A 19,494-nucleotide genomic window follows, 5' to 3' on the forward strand; every position below is an offset into this window, starting at 1 on the left:
AGCAATCAACCCTTTCCCCAACATATTGCTTTTAACAACAGGCATAGAGACGGAACATTGCAAAAATCTGGTTCACCCCCGAAAGTTCCCTGTTCTTCCATCTAACATCAGTGACTGCCACTGAGTAAATGAGGTTAGCATTCAAGAAAACCAGTTGCTTCAGACCTGAAATTGACCATTCAGCTGGATTTAAAAAAGGAAAGACAGATAAGATGGTTGCATTTCAGGGAAAACATTTTATACTCTATCTTGGTGCCACCATCTACTTTGTAGCCAATATTCTTTATTAATTCTTCCCTAATTCTTGGCGTCTTGTTGTACCTTCTTAGGCGAAGTATAGTGTAGAGTGGGGAAAACAAACTCTAGTGAGTAGTAAAAAGAAATTATTGGTGTGACTAAGAACAAGCCATTTAGCCTTCCTATGTTAATAATTAAGGTGTAGTTCTAGGGACCCAATACAGACTTTGCCTCCATCCTTACATGATTGTTGGGAAGGCAGACAATAAAGAATTTTTAAAGAGAAAAAAATCAAAGTGCTTAATTGAAATGATTATAAACGACTATAGCTTCTATGAAGGTGACTGATAGGGATCTGAGATGGAAAGTCATTGGCACATGAGGGTGATGCTTTAGCTGAGATGTGGAAAATGGAAAGGATTCTCTCCCTTGGTAGAGAAGCAGAGTGGGAGAGCCATCTTTCCAATTCAGAAGGAGAAGCATCTTCAAAAGCCTAAAGCAGGGGTTGGGTAACCCCTGGCACGCGTGCCAAACATGGCACGCCAGTAACTTTTGCTGGCACGCGAAACCCTCTCTTATAATCTTCCATTTACAATTTTTTTCTTAATATCGACTTTTTTATTTTTCAGATAAATTCAGTGTAGGTGCATCTTAGATAAGTAATTTTACATAACAAGTTATCTTAAAGACCATAGACATGGATTGACGAGAGAGGGGAAGAGCAATTTCTATGCCTCTGCCTTAACTCTCCCTGCCTTCCTAGATCCGACCAGTGTTTTGGTTTCATCCACATACGCTTGTGAATCTTTGTTCTCAGTGATGAATTTTGTTAAGTCTCATTATAGGAGTAGCCTGACGGATGAAAGTAGTAGCTCGTGCATATCTCTGAAGGTCACGAAATATAACCCTGATGTAAAATCTCTGTCATCAGTGATGCAGCAGCAGAAGTCCCACTGATAATATCAAACGGAGTCATAAAGTTTTCTGTCAGACTATCAGTGTACATGTATACATTAAAAAATAAATATATTTTTCATCATCATATACTGTGTTTTTGTCGCTCAAATGAATTTTATTTCTTCAAGTTTCTTCACATATGTACACCTTAAGAGATATCAAGTAGGCGTAACATGTTCTCAAAAAATTAGGGTTGGCACGCAGAAGAATTCTGAGTCAGAGATTTTGCTGGTTTGGGCACGCACTCACAAAAAGGTTGCCCCTGGCCCGGAGAAAGGAGAAAGTGTTTGGGGTGTTAAAGCAACAAAACACTGACCAGCATGGCTGAGAGGTAAATAGGAGTCAGGTTATCAAGCGATTCAAATGCTTAGAATTTAGGTTCCCCTGGAGCAGCGGTTCTCAACCTGTGGGTCGCGACCCCTTCGGTGGTCGAACGACCCTTTCACAGGGGTCGCCTAAGACCATCCTGCATATCAGATATTTACATGACGATTCATAACAGTAGCAACATTACAGTTATGAAGTAGCAACGAAAATAATTTTATGGTTGGGTCACAACATGAGGAACTGTATTTAAAGGGCCAGAAGGTTGAGAACCACTGCCCTGGAAGATTATGAGCCAGTGGGGATCCCACTCACACTTTAGATTCTCTAACTTATTGGTTGATGGTTAAATAGCTCAAACATTTGTGAAGCCCTTTCAAACTGGGCCTTGGAATGTTTTTCAGAAGCAGACAGAAAAGTCATCTAATTTGGTCTAGTGATAGCCCTGCCCCTGTAAGGTGTGACTGCAGTCCTGCCCATGGGTCCCTTCTATTGGGATCCCATGGGGGGATCAATAGATGAACAAACAGTGCGTGTGAATCCTGTCTTCTCTAAGGAAGGACTCTCCACATGGAAACAAATGCTCCTTAGCAGTGGGCTGAGTAAAGGAGAAACAGAGAGAGGAAGTGAGAGGGAGAGAGAAACAGCAGTGATGAGAGAGAACCACTGACAGGGTGGATGGGAACTCAGCTCTTGCTTCATCTCAGGCCATCTTTAATTTGATCTCCTCAGATGGTACCATAATGAATACCATCTCAGAAGAGAGATCAATTACAAGAGTGTTTAATAGTTGTTTCCATCAATTGGCAAATATGTTGATGTTCCACATTTTTTGATAAAACAATGTAAATGTATTTGAAAACCTGTTCCCTTTGCCTGAATAAACGATTGTCTTTGCTTTTCCTTTCATTTTTCAGAACAAGAGAGAATTTCCCCCTGAGGAACTGGTATTGGGCATCTTCAGCAGAATGAGGCTGAAGAAGATTTTGATTGCATATCTCTGACATGCAGGTGTGAAAGGCCTTCGAGGAATAATCTTTCCATGTAAGACAGGCAGAGAGTGGTCCTTGCTATTTTCATATATATATATATATATATATATATATATATATATTGTTTTCAGAGAGGAAGGGAGAGGAAGAGAAAGATAGGGAGAAATAGATACATCAGTGATGAGAAAGAATCATTGATTGGCTGCACACCCCCTACTGGGAATCGAGCCGGCAACCCTGGTACTTGCCCTTGACCAAAATCAAACCAGGGACCCTTCAGTACTCAGGCCTATGCTCTATTCACTGAGCCAAACCAGCCAGGGCACTATTTTAAAATAGAAGCAGTTTAAGAGCACAAATCAGGTGAAATTTTCTTATCTATGTTATCTTTGAACTATGGCCCTATGGATAATACACTTATAATTGGCACAGTAATCCTTATGGAATAAGAGTAAAGTAATTAACTCTTCTATGTGGAAGAAATTATTTATACAGCAAGAGAAGAGAAACTGGCAGCTGATATCAAACCACAGCTTGATTCTCTGGGATTATTTTAATTATTCTTCATGCTGGTAGTAAGAGGAATGTGTTCATTTTAGTTTAAACCATGTCAAAGCATGAGAATCAGCTCTAAGAATCTAACTGCCCAAATATCTGGGCTGTGAAGGGGGAACAGCAGTACAGCTTTGGCTTTGATGGTTAAAATACCTCCCTTTGTTCTCAGAAGACACAAGAGAAGGATTCCCACCACCCATGTAGCAGGAAGGTAGATGGAGGTCAAAGATTTGGGAGGCAGGGCTAAGAAGAAGCCATGAGCCTAGGTTTCAAAGAAGAGGAAAGAAGACATGCTCCTAAGAGTTATTAGTATTAGAGATCAGCTTGGAATATAACTGACAGAAGCCATAGGTGGAATGATAGGTCTAGAAATGCCAACTCCTACAAACTCCAGTTTACCCATTTCCTTCTGCCGTACCTCTTTCTTACATAATCTGCTACCCACAGCCTGGCTGAGCTGCTCCTATCATATGACCTATGTCACATAACCTTTCCCCAGCCACAGCTGATTGGTTAAGTGGCAGGCATCTGACCTCAATGGAACCATGGGCTAGGAGTAAGTTATGTAATTTGCTGGTAAATGAGCTCGGATATCCAAACACTGAGTTCATCTCTACTAGGTTTGAACTAGGACATCATTTAAGTAGACTTTGGGAAGAACATGTGTTCCTCGTGACAACAGAACAAACTGGCTACAGAGAATAAAATAAAAATATAGCTACTGCCTGATATGGTTTAGTGGTTGAGCATCAACCTATGGACCAGATATTCACGGTTTCATTCCCAGTCAGGGCACATGCCTGGGTTTTGGGCTTGATCCCTAATAGGGTGCATGCAAGAGGCAGCCGATCAATGATTCTCTCTCATCATTGATATTGCGCTCTTTCTTTCTCTCTCTCTCACTAACTCTCTCTGAAATCAATAAAAATATATTTAAAGAAATACAGCTGACATGCTAGAGAACAGGCAGGAGGCTGTGTGGCTCCCGAAAGAATAGAGAGCAGTTATTTGCTCATGATGGTTTCCTACTCTCTTGATGATTCTTGTCCCACTGAGGCTGTTCCTGTATCCATCTAATACATTTCTCCTAAAAAAAAATTCTCCTAGTTTAAGTGTGTACTTTTCCAATAGCCAATGTGTCCTAAGAGGTGATATAAGTATGATGATAATAAACTTTTGATTATCTTCTGTAATGAAGAGAAATAAAGCAGAAATATTATAAAATATTATTATAATAACTTTTTCAATTTGGGTTTCTACTATAACCAAGGACACATCCTCCCAATCCTTATACCATCTTTCCTAATTGGACCCAGACCAGTACCTTGCTGTAAACTCGGGGGCACAGAAGATAACCTACACCAGAGAATACCACCTTGAGATTCAACGATTACCCAGAATACTACCTAGACTCTGCTGTGCCGGGAAGGAGCAAGAAAAGTACTTCAGAGCCTCCCTCAGTACTCCATACTTCCTTCCCAATGACTACCAGAGCAGCTCTGCCTCTGTCTGTTTTATACATGAAGGGGCCAGGGAAACATTTGTCTAGATAAAGAGGTCCATTGATTGAAAACATGGTATCATAATGACTACCATGCTGATGGGATACATGATCTTTGGCTTGGATTAGTTTTGAGTACTACACACAAGTTCTATGCAGGATTCTGTTGCCTCTCAGTCCTCCCAGGATCAATTTTCTTTGGGACTGGTTTCTCCCCCACTCTGTGAGATTCGCGCCATCAATTAGTAGCTCCATCTAACTTCTCAGTATGGTTTTTGACCCACACAGGCCTATCATAGGCTTGATATAGATGCTATAAGAGTAAGCGGCTATAAAGATAATGAACGTTAGTGGATGGTAGAGGCATTCATTGCCACCCTTTAGGGAGAACATGCCTGGGAATTAAGCTACTAAGAGTCAAAGGAGAAGTCTGAATAACATGGGATTGAACCCTAAATCTAGCCACACCTCAAGGCAAAACTACATATGTGTCTTGGTTCTAAGAGTCAACAAATTCCCTTTTTGACCTTGGCTCCTTTGAGTAGGGTGCTGCCACTTATACACAAAGAGTGTTAAGTAATCTATCATGTTAAATGATTATTTAGACTTAATGGTCTTATCCATTTCTATACGGCATTAAGTCTATTTTTAGAGGCTGTCCTTTCATTATAGACAATTGCAAATTATTATACCATAATAGCAGAGACAACAATAAATCTAAAAATCTGAGGGGGAAAAAACTCACCCACTTGAAATATATTCTTTTTCATTTTTAGCTCTAAGCTTTTGGATTAGTTGACCATCATCTATACAGGGTGTTAGGACATCTTCCCTGAAGATAATAATTTTATGCTTTTGATGCATGTTTTATAACACAAACTCATAGAAAAATAAGGATAATCTTAGAAAAAAACTAATAGAAAAATATAGAACCAAATGGAAGAGGAAAATAGTTAGATGAATATAAATGGTACCAGAAAACAGGGATGCACTCATTTTTAACATCACCATCTCCTGGCAAAAAAAATAATAATTAGAATAGTAATCTGTTTCAATGGAAATAAAGTACTGTAATATTTATAGTCTGTGCCAGTTATAATGACTGCAGGGCCAGAAGTGAAGTGTCACAGCATGCTCCACATGTTTTTAACACGGTTTCTAAAGGCTCTGGAGGCTATTAAATTTAATGAACCCATCTGCTAAGAAATAGAGGTCCCAGCGTAATCAGCTTCCTCCACGCCATGTGATGCAGATGGCACTCTCTGCTCCACAGCCCAGCAGGACGGTTTATGTTTCTCTTTACGTGTGTCTTTTTGTTTTGACGATTTGAACTTCTTCGATATGCAGCGGTATCTTGGGAAAATACTGTACATTCAGTTTCCAAGCCCCAACAACTTCTTTATGGTGCCTTCGACCCCCTGAGTAATAGCTTCTAGGCAGTAAGATGTAGCTTAAAGCAATCACCCAAACGACTCCTAAATGGCCTAGGTGCTGCTCTTCCTAGATGGGAAACCGAAACAAATGTGCAATTTATAGAATGCAAAGCATTTTCTCCAACTTGGACTTAGTGGGGGATGAGGAGGAGGGACACAGGTCCAATTTGCAAATGCAACTAAATTGGTTTGAAAGTTCCTACAAATTGCAGACTGAAGTGCATTACCAGTAAAGGGGCGGGGCAGGAGGGCTCAGTAATGAATTCTCATTATTTTAAATGGTCACATTCCCACTGTTTCTAAAAGATTTCTTTGCTCCCCTTCTGTGTGTCACTGTGGTCTATGCAAACTCCCTGGATGGGCTGATCCGGATATGATGCATCCTCAGTTTAACGCAGGCTCTGCCCTGCACAGCAAGGTACGAGGCGTTCCCAAGCTGGAAAGTACAAGCCATTTGCCTGCAAAATCGAACAAATTCCTTTGTTAGCAATTGTTCTGCTTTGCACCTAATAGATGATGACTGTGTGTGACTTGTATTCAGATTAGAAGCCCCTGAATTTCAGAATTACAGTGTTTGCTGTTTTGTCAATGAATACATGAGCTTTGATGAGATGAAACATAATTCATGTTGTGAACATTAATTCATTTATTTGGGCTTCACCAGGAAAGCAAATTGAATAGAACAGCCAGGCAAGAAACAGGATACCTAATCAGACTGGGAGTAGCAGGCAGGGCGGAGAGAGGGGTGCTGAAGGAAGTCTCCATTCTAGGTCAGGCTTGGTTAAGTACAGCCCTTGACTCTTCGTGTGCAAGAGTCCAAACTCAGCTTCTGTTCACAAACGTTTATCTTGAGCTTGTTCAGACCCAGAACAGTATGAATCAATGCATAATTAATAAAAAGGGAAAGCCCTGTACTGGTAGGTCTTCTTAAGCTATTCATTTAAGCATTAAATCACTTAGATAATTATGTTTGTTGCTGCTGGGTTTTAAGCCATAATCACTGATGAGTCAAGCAAACAGAATTCCTTTTGCTTTAACCACCAGACAAGGAGAAAGAAGACTTGTAAGACCATATAAAGCAAACTTGTGGGATCGAGTGTCCAAATTCACTATTTTCTTAGAATTTGGTAGAAATTACATAAATCAGAGGTCTTCTGGTTCCTAGAGAAATCAAAGCCAATTTCAGACGACACTGCCCCTGAGAGCCAGGCCCCTGAGACCAGTGGTGAGCAGAGACGTTGTGACAGAGAGCGCCATGGCCACCCATGTTCCCAGGAGGAGGCGGTGGTGACATTTCCTTCTGGATTTTCTTTCCCTCTCAGACCACAGCACGGAACAGAGGCTCTTGCAGTAGGCAGAACTCTGAAACGCTCCCTGAATTTCTGCCACAATGAATATATGTCTCTTAAATCCCCTCCCCTGGAATGTCTAATGGGCTATCACTCCCATGATCAGGTTACTATCATTGGCCTCTGAGTTAATTAAAAGAGAGGTTGTCCTGGGTCAACCTGGGTCAAGCAGTGGTTCTCAACCTTCCTAATGCCGCGACCCTTTAATACAGTTCCTCATGTTGTGGTGACCCCCAACCATAAAATTATTTTCGTTGCTACTTCATAACTGTAATTTTGCTACTGTTATGAACGTAATGTAAATATCTGATATGCAGGATGTATTTTCATTGTTACAAATTGAACATAATTAAAGCATAGTGATTAATCACAAAACAATATGTAATTATATATGTGTTTTCTGATGGTCTGAGGCGACCCCTGTAAAAGGGTCGTTCGACCCCCAAAGGGGTCTCGACCCACAGGTTGAGAACCGCTGGTTTAAAGGAAGGGGAAGGTTCAATGAGGTGTGTTCTTGGTGGCCTGCAAGAAAGTAAACTGCATTGTGTGAACTGTATGGTGGCCACGTGGCCAGGAACTGTGGGTTATAGGAGCTGAGAACACTCCCCAGGGGGCAGTAACAAGAAAATGGGAACCATCATCCTGCGACTGAAGGGGCTGCATCCTGCCAGCAATCCGAAGGGGCCCGGAGGGCAGATGAGAACTGCAGTGCAGCCAACACTTAATGGCAGCCTGTGAGACCCTGAGCTGAGGGCCCAGCTAACATGTGCCCAGATTCCTGACCCATGGGAACCATGAGATAATACGCTTGTGTTGTTTTAAGCAGATGAGTTTGTGGTAATCCGTTTTTGCAACAGAAAACTAACACAGCTGTCCCGGCAATGCTGACCCACACGCAGTGTGTTGGCAGTTCCAGCTGGGAGTCCCAGCTGCTCTCACACCAGGTGGTGGCCCTCCTCTCGGTGTCTGGGCGGGTCACTCTTCTTCACGGAGCACACAGCCTCTGCGGGCTACCAAGGGCAACAAGACCCTGAGCAGAGGCTGCCTTAGCCACCAGATCTACACCAGCAACCTAGGATGAAACAGACTAAGCAAGGTAAACTACTCTATAGGAAGAAAGAGAGAAAGGAAGAGAGAAAGGGAGGAAGGAAGAGAGGGAAGGAAGGAGGGAGGGAGGGAGGAAGGAAGGAAGGAAGGAAGGAAGGAAGGAAGGAAGGAAGGAAGGAAGGAAGGAAGAAGAAGGGAGAGATGGAGGGAGGGAGGGAGGAAAGAAGGAAGGAAGGGAGGGAGGGAGGAAGGGAGGAAGGGAGAGATGAAGGGAGGGAGGAAAGAAGGAAGGGAGGGAGGGAGGAAGCAAGGAAGGGAGGGAGAGGAGGGAGGAGGGAGGAGGAGGGAGGGAGGGAGGGAGGATGAAGGGAGGGAGGAGGAAGAAGGAAGAAGGAAGGGAGGGAGGGAGGGAGGGAGGAAGGGAGGGAGGAAGGGAGGGAGGGAGGGAGGGAGGGGAGGAGGGAGGGAGGGAGGGAGGGAGGGAAGGAGGGAGGTTGGTTAAGTGTCAATATCCCTGAGCACAGGAAAGACTTTTTCTCCCGTCTTTCATGATTGCTTTGTTCATACTTATCACACGGGTAATTTTTCTCTTAAAGTCTTTCCAAGGCATTCATGTACACAATCACAGAAGTAACAACTGTTTTTTACAGCAGTAATTACAGGGTAATGAGCAGAATTCAATGGTTTAAGTAACACTTAGCTGATGTATACAGCTCTGGCAAAAGGACATCTGCCATCAACAGGTCAGGGATGAAGAGGACTGGCTTCCCCTGAGCATGCAGCTCGGCTGGGGGCACAGCTGTGTAGGCATCTGTGCCGGCGCGGCTTCCAGGCCGAAAGACCCGTGTGCTGTGGGCCACAGACTGCTTCAGAGCAGAGAGGGCACTGAGCCCGTTGAGGGGCGGCCAGTTAAGGGGGCTCCTGCCACGTTTCCCTTTCCTTGGGCAAGGCAGCCAGCTTTCACCTCTGTGCGGCTGAGGGACTCTCCTGGGCTGGTGCAGCACAACAAGCAGCCTCCCTCAGGGACACTGACCCTCGGCACCAAGCCCACACATTCATGCCTGACCACAACCCGTAATGGCAGCAACATGAACTCCAGAGGATTCAAGTTTATCTCTAGAAGAACAGTGCTTCCGGGCTCCTCATCACACTTAAGTGCCAAATTCTATTGTCTAAACCAAGCATGTCAAACTCAATGGCTAACACGGGCCAAATAAACAAGGTTTATGTGGGCCGCAAAAAAAACAAAAGCTTCAATTTTCATAGAAACAGGGGTTTATTTCGAGAGAGACATGCTGAATACAAAGGGCTGAAATAAATGAGTAATTGTTAACATAAAATAATAGAACATTTTAATAAAATTTAGTATTTTTTCTTGAACATTAACTTACCAGACACTGAATAACTGCACAAATTAATAAGCGTAACGCAAATAAACCTATTTTTCTTGTTCTCCAAAAGCGATATATTTCCTGTTGCGCACACCAAACGAGTCAGTACAAGAGTAATGACGTGACATCGGCTGCTAAAATATTCGTTGCTAGTAGTATTAATGGAGAGAAATGGTGCGCTTGAGTGTAAGGCTTGTGAGGGAAATGAATGCAACACCATTATAGTAATCGGTCATTAGCGAACGTTGTAGTTTGTTATTAATAACTATGTATAACAGGATATTGTAAAAGTTAAGTTATGAAATTTTTATTAAAACGTTTCTTACATACCGTTATATTGGCTGGGCCACAGAAATATTCATTGTGGGCTGCATGCGGCCCACAGGCCTCGAGTTTGACATGCTTGATCTAAATGGTAGGAGCCATATTGTAACTACCCTGAAGTTTCTTTGAGACCCAGCTCACAGAAAGAAGAGTATTTTTTATAACTTCTCACAACCAAGGAGAAAAATTCCCACTGGATTTCCTGAGGTTGGGAATGATGATAGGCAGTATTTATTGCATTTTCTCCATGCACAGGCATTTAATCCTTGGAGTCAACACTAAGGCAGGTTTTATTCCCATTTGCAAATGTGGAAAGCAACATACAACAAAGCTAAGCGACTTCCTTACAGTCACAAGACTGATATGACCTAGGTGTAGAATTCAAACTGAGGCAATTCCTACTCTACATGCAATGCCTTTAGCTACTATACTAAGATGGATTTTAAATATGTTGAAATATAGAAAATTCCATAGGTGCCGATTCCACCAGGACAGCAAGTATTAAAATGGAGTCCCCAGTGCCAATGCAGAGTGCTCCTGCGCCTGGCCTCTCATGATTGCAAGCTGGCTGGACTGCCCTGGCTGTGTCAGGGCAGGCAGGACCTTGCAATTGCTGACCTCCACATCCCACCCCATCGTTTTCTGAGTGGTTCCAAAGTTGGTGGGTTCATTTTAGAATTTAGACTTCGCAGACAAGTTCAGCACACAAATCCTATTTTGACCCCACATCAATGACAGAGGGCTTTTGCTCTCGTCCTGGCAGAATCCAGGCCCAGATGAGGTAAAAGAGATTGTTGCCTCCCAGCCCAGAAGCACCTGTGGGAGCAGCAGCTGCCTCTGCTCACTGAGCAGGCTTACGAAAGAGGGAGGCTGACTCCCCGTGTCCTCACCGAACCAACAGGCTTCTCAAGACCACCAGGCTGAGAAGGAACCCTCAAAGCCCTCTGCAAGGAAGGTGTTCATCAGGCTGTCTGCAAAGGTACAACAGAACTTGGAAAGCACGGAGATGATGCTGATTTGTCATTTCAGGGACAAGCATGGTCTGGGGTTAGTGTATCTACCGCAAAGGGTCTGGAAGAGGTGGAATAAAGGGCTCTGTTACCCTGGCATTCCATTTTACTCAGTAATGAGCCACTTGAACCATTATTTTATTTTAAAGTAAGTAAAGGTGATTAGGGCACAGAAAGCAAATTTCATGTAAATGTTTAAGATAAAGGACAAGCCTTCAAAGACATTGCCATTGCAGCTGCGCATCTAGAGCTCTTCCCCATTCCCTTTGCCTCTGCTGTCAAGAGTTCATACATGAACATATTTATGTTTGTAATTAATAGATCTAAAACAATTGATTTAAGTGATTATCATTATCTATAGCAAGACATCATATTAAAACAAAGTCCAGCCACAGTGGATCAGGAGGTCATGGTTGATTTCTGGTCAGGGGACATGCCCGGATTGTGGGCTTGATCCCCAGTAGGGGGTGTGCAGGAGGCAGCTGATCAATGATTTTCTCTCATCATTGATGTTTCTATCTCTCTCTCCCTCTCCCTTCCTTTCTGAAGTCAATAATATATATATAAAAAATAAAATGTGTTAACAAACACAACAAAAACAAAGCTTAATCTGCTTCCTCCAGGAGCTTCAGGTAGCATATCCCCAGCCAGAATAATCTAAGTGTGATGTGTCCTTTTCCGAAAGCACGCTCCTCATGGGTGACACTAATTTTAATGACCCACTCAAAATTTTGTTGATATTCACTCATGCTACTTTGCCCCCTCACAACTTATCAAAAACCTCTGGGAAGGCTCTTTGAGACAATGAAAAGATTCTGATCAAAATTTTCCCCTAGATTTAGCATCCACTGATGACCTTTGCCCTAACCACTCTTTATGAAAACGGTTGCAGAGTGGTACTTCAATGCTGATACCTTCAATCCAGTCTCGTCCCACAGGTCTGCCTTGTCTCCCCCCATTTACACATGTGCTCAATCCTACCACACTCACAAAATAAATTCAGAATGGCTATACCCATATTACTACAAACGACACCAAAAGTTTAAAATTTACTTGCAGTTCTTTTTTCCCCCTTAGCCTGAAGGTAGTCAAAGTACTGTTCAAAATTTAATAAAGTGCGCAACTACTATATTCAAAAGGTTGCTTCTTTTCCCTGCTTTTTGGGATACATATTTTTTTTCTCATTTGAAATGTAGTTAAATTCATTTGCTTTTGTTTGCATTGACTATTGGTTTTGCCCCATTTTGTTTTCTTTTCAATTGTTGGAAACAGGCTTTGTCAAAACTATGCAAGAAAATAACTCAGAAATGTCTGTCCCCCTTCACTGTCGCTTCTGCTCAGCACTCCTCCCACTTCTTGAGGTAACCAGTTCTATTGGTTTCTGATTTTTCTTTCTGTGTTTTTTTTTTTTTTTCAATAAGCAGATACACATGTCTTCTTATTCCCTCTTCTTCCTTATGTAAATGATAGCACCTTATTTATACTCTTGCATTTTGCTCATTCTGTTTAGCAATATATCCTAGAAGTCATTCTATATCAACCAATAGCAACTGTCCTCATTCTTGTTGCTAGCATTAAGACTCCATTATCTGGAAGTACCACAGTTTATCCATCAATCTCTATGTTTAGGTATTTAGGTAAATTACAGTATTTTGCAATTATGAGCAATTCTGCAATAAACAGAATGTATGTGTTTTTATGTTTCTGGGGTTCATCTTCAGGGTTAATTTCTATAATTGGGATTGCTGGGTCACAGTGGGGCTGCCCATTCTGTCTTCCCCATAGCAACATATGAATGTCCCTTCCCCTCAACCTTGCCAACACAGTGTACATACAGTTACGCTGTTAGTGTTTGCCTCTCTGATAGATGAGAAGTGGTATATCGCTACATTTCAATGTGCATTTTTCTTATTATGAGTGAAGTTGTACATCTTCCATATGTTTAAAAGCCATATTTATTATTTTTTATTAATTTCATTACGTGCATGTCTTTTGCTCATTTTTTCTATTGGAATTTTGGGATTTTCCCTTCCATTTTTGAAAGTTCTTTAAATATTAGGCTTATTAGTTCTGTGTGTGTCTTATATGCTGCAAATATTTCCTCCTATTTTTGTCATTTGCCTTTTGACTTCGCTTATAATAGTTTTCGACTTATTAGAAGTTGGTTTTTGCTTTGTTTTTATTTTAAGTAGTCAAACTTACGTATCTTTCTTTTTAAGTAGTCAAACTTATCTTTTTATTGCATCTGGATTTTGGAGTCATTATTAGAAAGTCTTTCTCTGAACTCAGGTCACAGAGGAAGCGACCCAAGTTTTGTTGTACTGATTGTATGATTTCATTTGTTACACTTTAGGTCTCTGATCCTTTGGAATTTTCTTTTTGGGTATGATGTTAAGAATAGAACTACATTTTTTCTAAATGGCTATCTAGTTTTCTCAAAGGTATTCAGTGCAAAGCCCGCCCTAGCCCCACTGATCTGCAGTGCCACATTTATCACACACTACATCTCTATATGTAGGTGGGGCTATTTTTGGACCTTCTATTCCACTGATCTATCTGTCTATCCAGGTGCTTGTACTGTAATGTTTTAATTGTAGAGACTTTGTTTTATATTTTTTAAATTGATGAACAAATAATGTGACCGATCAAACTGGCTGTTTAGGGTTTATACACAAAACCACTGGGTGACTTGATGGCTTCAATCCCGGCTGGCCACACTCCTCTTCATGCTCTTTTCCTGCCTTCCTCAGCCGCATGGAAGAAGAGGGGATTAAACTATCACTGTTGTTGCTATTGTTATTGTTACTATGGTGCCAACATAAATGGGCGGCTTAGTTATGTCATCCAGGATTCTAAATCAACCTGGTGTCGGACCCTGACAGTGATACAGGCCTAAGGTCTCCTTGTCAACCAGAGAGGGTTTTCAGCTTAACACCCTCCTCTGCTCAGGGTGATTCTCCTGGGGAAGGGACACCCCTTCTGGACCAGCTCATATTTCCATGCTCCCACTGTGACTTGGAGGCCGAGGTGGGGCAGGCTGCTGCAGTGCCCCCCAAGCTGGGTTCCCACGTGCCGTCCCCAGCCTGCATCTGCCTGTCGCTGCCAGAAACGCCACAGGAATGAGACTCATGGAGAGAAGAGCCGGCCCACAGCAGCCATTGAGACTACTCTGGAGAACAGCTATGTCTGGGTTACAGTGATTAATGTGATGTTAATCCCAACAAAAACGATGGGAGAGAAGCCCTGTGCGAACATTTACAATCAATTAATGAAAAACGCCACTCCCATCAGACCCATTATCACTATGAAAAATCACCCTGAAAATACACAAGTAACCAGGCCATGGAGCCATTGTTTGGTGATTGGCAAAGTTCCCCCTTTTAAACTAATTCAGCATCAGAATCCCGTGCTTAGAATTCAGCGTTAGAATGAGCCTTGGCTAGAGTTCCAAAAGCAATCCCTGGCCTATATCACCGCCACCGAAGCAGGTTCTCACTCATCTACGCGAAGAAAACACAGCTGTGGCCTCTGCCGTGGCTCTGATTCACTGTGAGAGCCAAACTCAGCCACCTTCCCAAGTTCAGACCCAAAGATTGATCCCCAGGACTGGGCCTCTCGGACAGGGGACTGAATCTAACACACCCCTAGTCACTGCTCCAATGACAGCATTTGTACGTACACACGTGAGAGGAAGCAAGTAGCTAGAGAAGACACACTCAAAAAGTGAGATTTCTGTGCTGATCAGACCCCTTCCAGAATGCTAGTTACATTTTCACCAACTTTGTTTGCAAACTGTACAACGAAGGAAAATGTCACTGAACCCCATTATAGAGGATGAGTGACCCAATTGCTGTCTTCTGAAATGAACACAGGGATGAACCCTCAGGCTCTCTGGGGCCCGCGACTCACGGTGCTGTCGATGTAAGCTTCGGTCCACACCACGTCGTGCTCCTGGTCAATCACCTTGGGCCGGCTCAGCACGTGGAGGTATTCCATGACATTTTCCTGCACATCAGCCAACGTGGAGATCTGGGTGAAGAATCCTGCCAAGGGAGAACCAGTTCAGGAACAGACAGGAAGACCGGCAACTGGGGAGCCCACACCTGCCATGCCTTCGTGGCCTCTAGCGAATTTCTGCCTCTTCTTTTCCTTTTTAAACCTTAGATCTCCCCTCTGCCATCACCCACTTCATGCGTCATATGTTCATGAGAGAAAATATCAGCAAGCAAAGGAATCCAATTAAGATCAACCATAAACTCACCCCTCCAGAGAAGCCCCTGTTGGCCCTTTAGAGCAGCAGTCACCAGCCAGTGGTCCGTGGACCTCTGGTGGCCCGTGAGGTCCGAAAGGTTGGCGACCGCTGCTTTACAGCCTGTCTCCCCAGACTGTTTTCTATGCATGCACATGCAGGCCTTCCCTGGCAGGAGCGTGGGAGGGTCCTTTTATATGCCATTTCATAACCTTTTGTTTTTTACTTTGGTGGATTTATTTCCAGTGGGAAAACTATGCACTTCAAAATGGAAAGGCTATCCATTTTTATCACTATAACAATAATAGTTATAGTTAATTTTTGAGTGCTTACTGAAGGACACAAAATTTGCTAAACACTGGAAAGGCTTTGTCCCATTTATCCTTAACACAATGAGGTGGGGATAACTGTGCCCACTGTAAAGAGAAGAAGACCGAGGCAGACCGTGGATATGTGTCTCCCCCACGTTCCCACAGGTTTCCAGCGGCAAATACAGGAGGTGAGTCCAGGATTGGGAGTCTCTTCATCTGTGCCTTTTGCTTTTACAGAATTTTGCCCTTTATGAGTTTGAGGCTGACATGCCAGCTCATACCCCCGTGTGGTTGCCAGACCTGCCTATTGAATATGCTGGTGGACCTGGCTTCTAAGTAACATAAGTTCTAATTGTGCGATTGTCTCCAGATGGGGATGCCGTTTTGATCTCTAGTTCAGGGCATTGCTATGTTCCTCTTCAGTGTGGGCTCCTGTTGGCCTTGCTGTGGGTGGGTTGGGAGATGTTGGAAGGGAAGGGATGAACTGGGGCCCTTCATCCAAACCTTTATGGAGGGCTTCCTTGGTACCTAGCCCTGGAGAAGCAGGGATTAACAGAATGGGTGGGACCCCTGCCTCCTGGGCCTGGGGAGTCTGAGTAGAACAACCACAGAACAGCACAATCAGTGTTGCCCTAAAGCAGCAGTCACCAACCTTTCGGACCTCACAGACCACCGGTTGGCGACCGCTGCCCTAAAGCACACAGCAGTGGCAGCCAGGCACTCGGCAGCCCCAAGGAAGGGTCAGCACCACTAACCCTGAAGGATGAGGACGAGTAGCTGCAGGAAGAGGGGTTAAAGAGTGTACGATCAAGCAAGGAGTGTTAGTAAAGGCAAAGGGCAGACTCAGGCCCCTTCTGGGAACTGAAAATAGCTGGAGTGACTGGAGTAAGGAGCTGGGCGGGAGGGCACCGGGGCGGTATAAGATCAGAGGAATGCACAGGGCACCTGCACACAGGACCTTGGGAAGAGCTTGGGCTTCATCCCACAGGCAGGTAGTCATGGAGGATCTTAAGCAGGGACACTGGCTGGACATGCCCCGTTTCCTCCCCGCCCTTTAAATGAGGACCCTTATAATGAGGCTCATGCCAGCTCCTGGTGCCAACACATCAGAGAGGGTGTGAGTGCCTCTGGAGCCAGGTCTGTCTCAGCACTGGCTACAGTGTTTACAGAACCTCATAGTGCCTAAGAGGGCTCGGGTAAGGGAATGCCAGCCCTTCTGTTGTCCGGAGAGGGCCGGACCCTGCCAGCGCATTTTCAAACAAAGCCCAGCTGGTTTGAATTTGGTGTGCCAACCCCAAACCAGGTTGGGACCATGTGGCTTCTGGCTTCCTGATGACAGCTCTGCACAGTGTAATTAACATGCATTGTCACTCCTGTCCTTCTCAACCCTCCCTGCCAGGGCCAGAGCCTCGCCTATCCCAGGGGAAACAGGACCCTGAAAGAGCAGGCTCTGAGCTCCTGTTTTAGGGTGCAGCCCAAGAGTGGGGCCCATGAGCACCTTGGCCTCCATCAGAGGTCATGCACCAAAGTCAGGGGATCCACTGGGACACTCCCAGGCGGCCCCTCTTGCAGAATTGGTGAGAAAGACAAGTTTTAAAGAGGATGAACAGGGGGCACCCATAGTTACCTCTCCAGGCACAGTGGCTGCACTCAGTGTTTGAATAAGAAGGAAAATATTTCATCTTTGCTCTAGTGGACAAACCATGGTCCTGAGGGAAAGGCCTCAGACAATCAAGGCAAAGAGGACAATTAAGAGAGATGTTGCCACGGTGATAAGAGGAGGGAGAGCTCCATGATGCTGGACTATTAGGGTACTTGGGTGCATGATCCTCAGAGAAGAATAATTCCTATTTGGGGTTCCTATGCAAAAGGTGCATAAAGACAGCAACTCTTAGGAGGAGTTCTTCTTGGTTGTCTTCATTTTCTTGATCCTCAAAGCCAACAGTAAAAATCCTTGATTTGGATTTTCCAAAATTGGGCCAAGAGAAGAAGGGGAATGAATGTGAGGAGAAGGACGGGAGAGATAGGTCATTAGCATAGAGGGAGTGGAAAGGAAAAACCACCGCGCACTTGGACAGGGATGGAGCTGAGATCATCCTCACCTGGCATTGCTGGTCACAGTCTACATTCTGAGAAGCTACAGAAAGCTGGCTGCTCCCCAGAGCTCCAGACCCACAGCCAACGGTCTACCTGACACTTCCACAGGAGGACTCACAGGATTCTCAGACTGGACTCGTCCCAAGCCAGCTCCTGGTTCCCTCACCAAATGCATTCCTCCCCCAACTGCCTCTTCCCCACCTCAGCAAATGGCGCCACTCCCCAGATTAGGCCAAAAATATAAGCGCTATTCTTGACAGTCACCCCTTGCTCACCCCAGCCCATGGCTAGTCCCCGAGCAAGATGTTCTGACCCGATCTCTATAACATGTCAGAAACCCACTTCCCCCTCTCCTCTGCCCCAGCCCACTCCTGACTCGAGTCTCTCCTCCAGGGTACGGCAACAGCCTCCCCATATTCCCCTCCTTGTTATCCTGCAGCCGGAGGGATCATCTGAAAGTATAAAGCAGATCCTCATCTCTCTGCTAAAGATCCTAAAACTGGTTCTATTTAGAGTTAGAATAAAATCAAAATTTCTTAGCCACACTGCCAAGACTCTCCTTCAGCTGCCTGCCCCGCACCTGGATGGCCTCACTCCCTTTGTTTCCTCACCATTGCTCTCATTGGGCTCCCTGGCCTTCCTCCTCCGCTGACAGGCCAAGTGCATTCCCCTCTCAGGCTTTGGCTCCTGCTGTCCCCTCTGCCTGGCACAGCTTTCATCCAGTTTCTCCATGGCTGGGTCTTGTTTATCATGCAGGGTTCAGCTGTCTAAACTCACCTCCTCTCACTCCGCCCTGCCTTCACTTTCTTCAGAAGATTAATCTGGTGAACTCTGACTTACTTGTTTACTATGTTCTCTTTCACTGGAATATTAGCTCCATGAAATATTACAAAAAATGAGCACCTGTCTTGTCAGGAGCAGAATTCCCAGAGCACACATATGGGTTAGCAATGCAGGGACACCCACTGGGGTCTTACTGGCATCCATCTTGCCCCTGTGGGCCTGGGCAACTCATGGGCTCACTGTATCAGTAGGAAACAGAGCAGAGAACTCAGTGATTCATCCCAGCTCAATTCCAACCCAGGTTCATCTGATTCCAGAACCTTTACCCTTGACCACTGAGGATACTGCTTTTTCCTGTTTCAGAAAAGAACAGACACATGTGGCTGCTCAGAGGTCCTCCCCAGGAGGTCGCCCCTAATGGGCTGTCTGCATCTCTGTGGCCACGACAAGTTGAGGATGGGGTGGGGAAATGCATGGTTCTCCTTGAGGTTCCTGGGAAATGCTCAATAATTAGCAAAAAGGTCTACTCAAAACCCAGGGCCCAGTTCTAATTTATATTTCAAAATATAGACCAGGCATTCAGATGTATAGAAGGTAAGAGAAGCTGAGATTATACAAATAATATTAATAACGTATACTGCAAAGCTTCATGCAAATTTAATCATCTAACCCCAACCCATTAAAATCTCCAACCTTTCTGAAAGACCCTTTCTTGCTTTCAAATGTTTTCATCTAAGTTTTAGTTAACAAATGTACTTTTGATGGATAACAGGAAGTCGCTGAGGGCTGGACGCTTTGGCTGTAACCATAGACGCTTCCCTTGTTTTCCCTCTGCATTCTCTGAACTGGCTCCTTTCCCTCCTCCCTGCTCCCCCCTTTTTTTTCTTTTAAATTCTAGCTCTTGAATGTTTATTCTCTTCTTTAATGAGCCTTT

The 19,494-nt window shown here is 44.2% G+C and overlaps 1 protein-coding gene across 2 annotated transcripts in view; it reads right to left on the reverse strand.

Moving 5' to 3' along the window:
• Window positions 1–19,494, reverse strand: part of CACNA2D3 (calcium voltage-gated channel auxiliary subunit alpha2delta 3) — an 809,032-nt gene that overhangs the window by 276,389 nt on the left and 513,149 nt on the right. For both annotated transcript variants that reach the window (XR_004971472.1, XM_036331880.1), the window contains exon 13: window positions 15,030–15,163. Coding sequence is in view for 1 of the 2 variants with exons in the window: in XM_036331880.1 (XP_036187773.1) it covers window positions 15,030–15,163 (134 nt within the window). In the remaining variant the exon portion in view is untranslated. The remainder of the gene's footprint in view (window positions 1–15,029; window positions 15,164–19,494) is intronic.

This window comes from Myotis myotis, unplaced genomic scaffold (assembly GCF_014108235.1).
Source record: "Myotis myotis isolate mMyoMyo1 unplaced genomic scaffold, mMyoMyo1.p scaffold_m19_p_13, whole genome shotgun sequence".
In the NCBI taxonomy this organism is placed as follows: Eukaryota; Metazoa; Chordata; class Mammalia; order Chiroptera; family Vespertilionidae; genus Myotis; species Myotis myotis.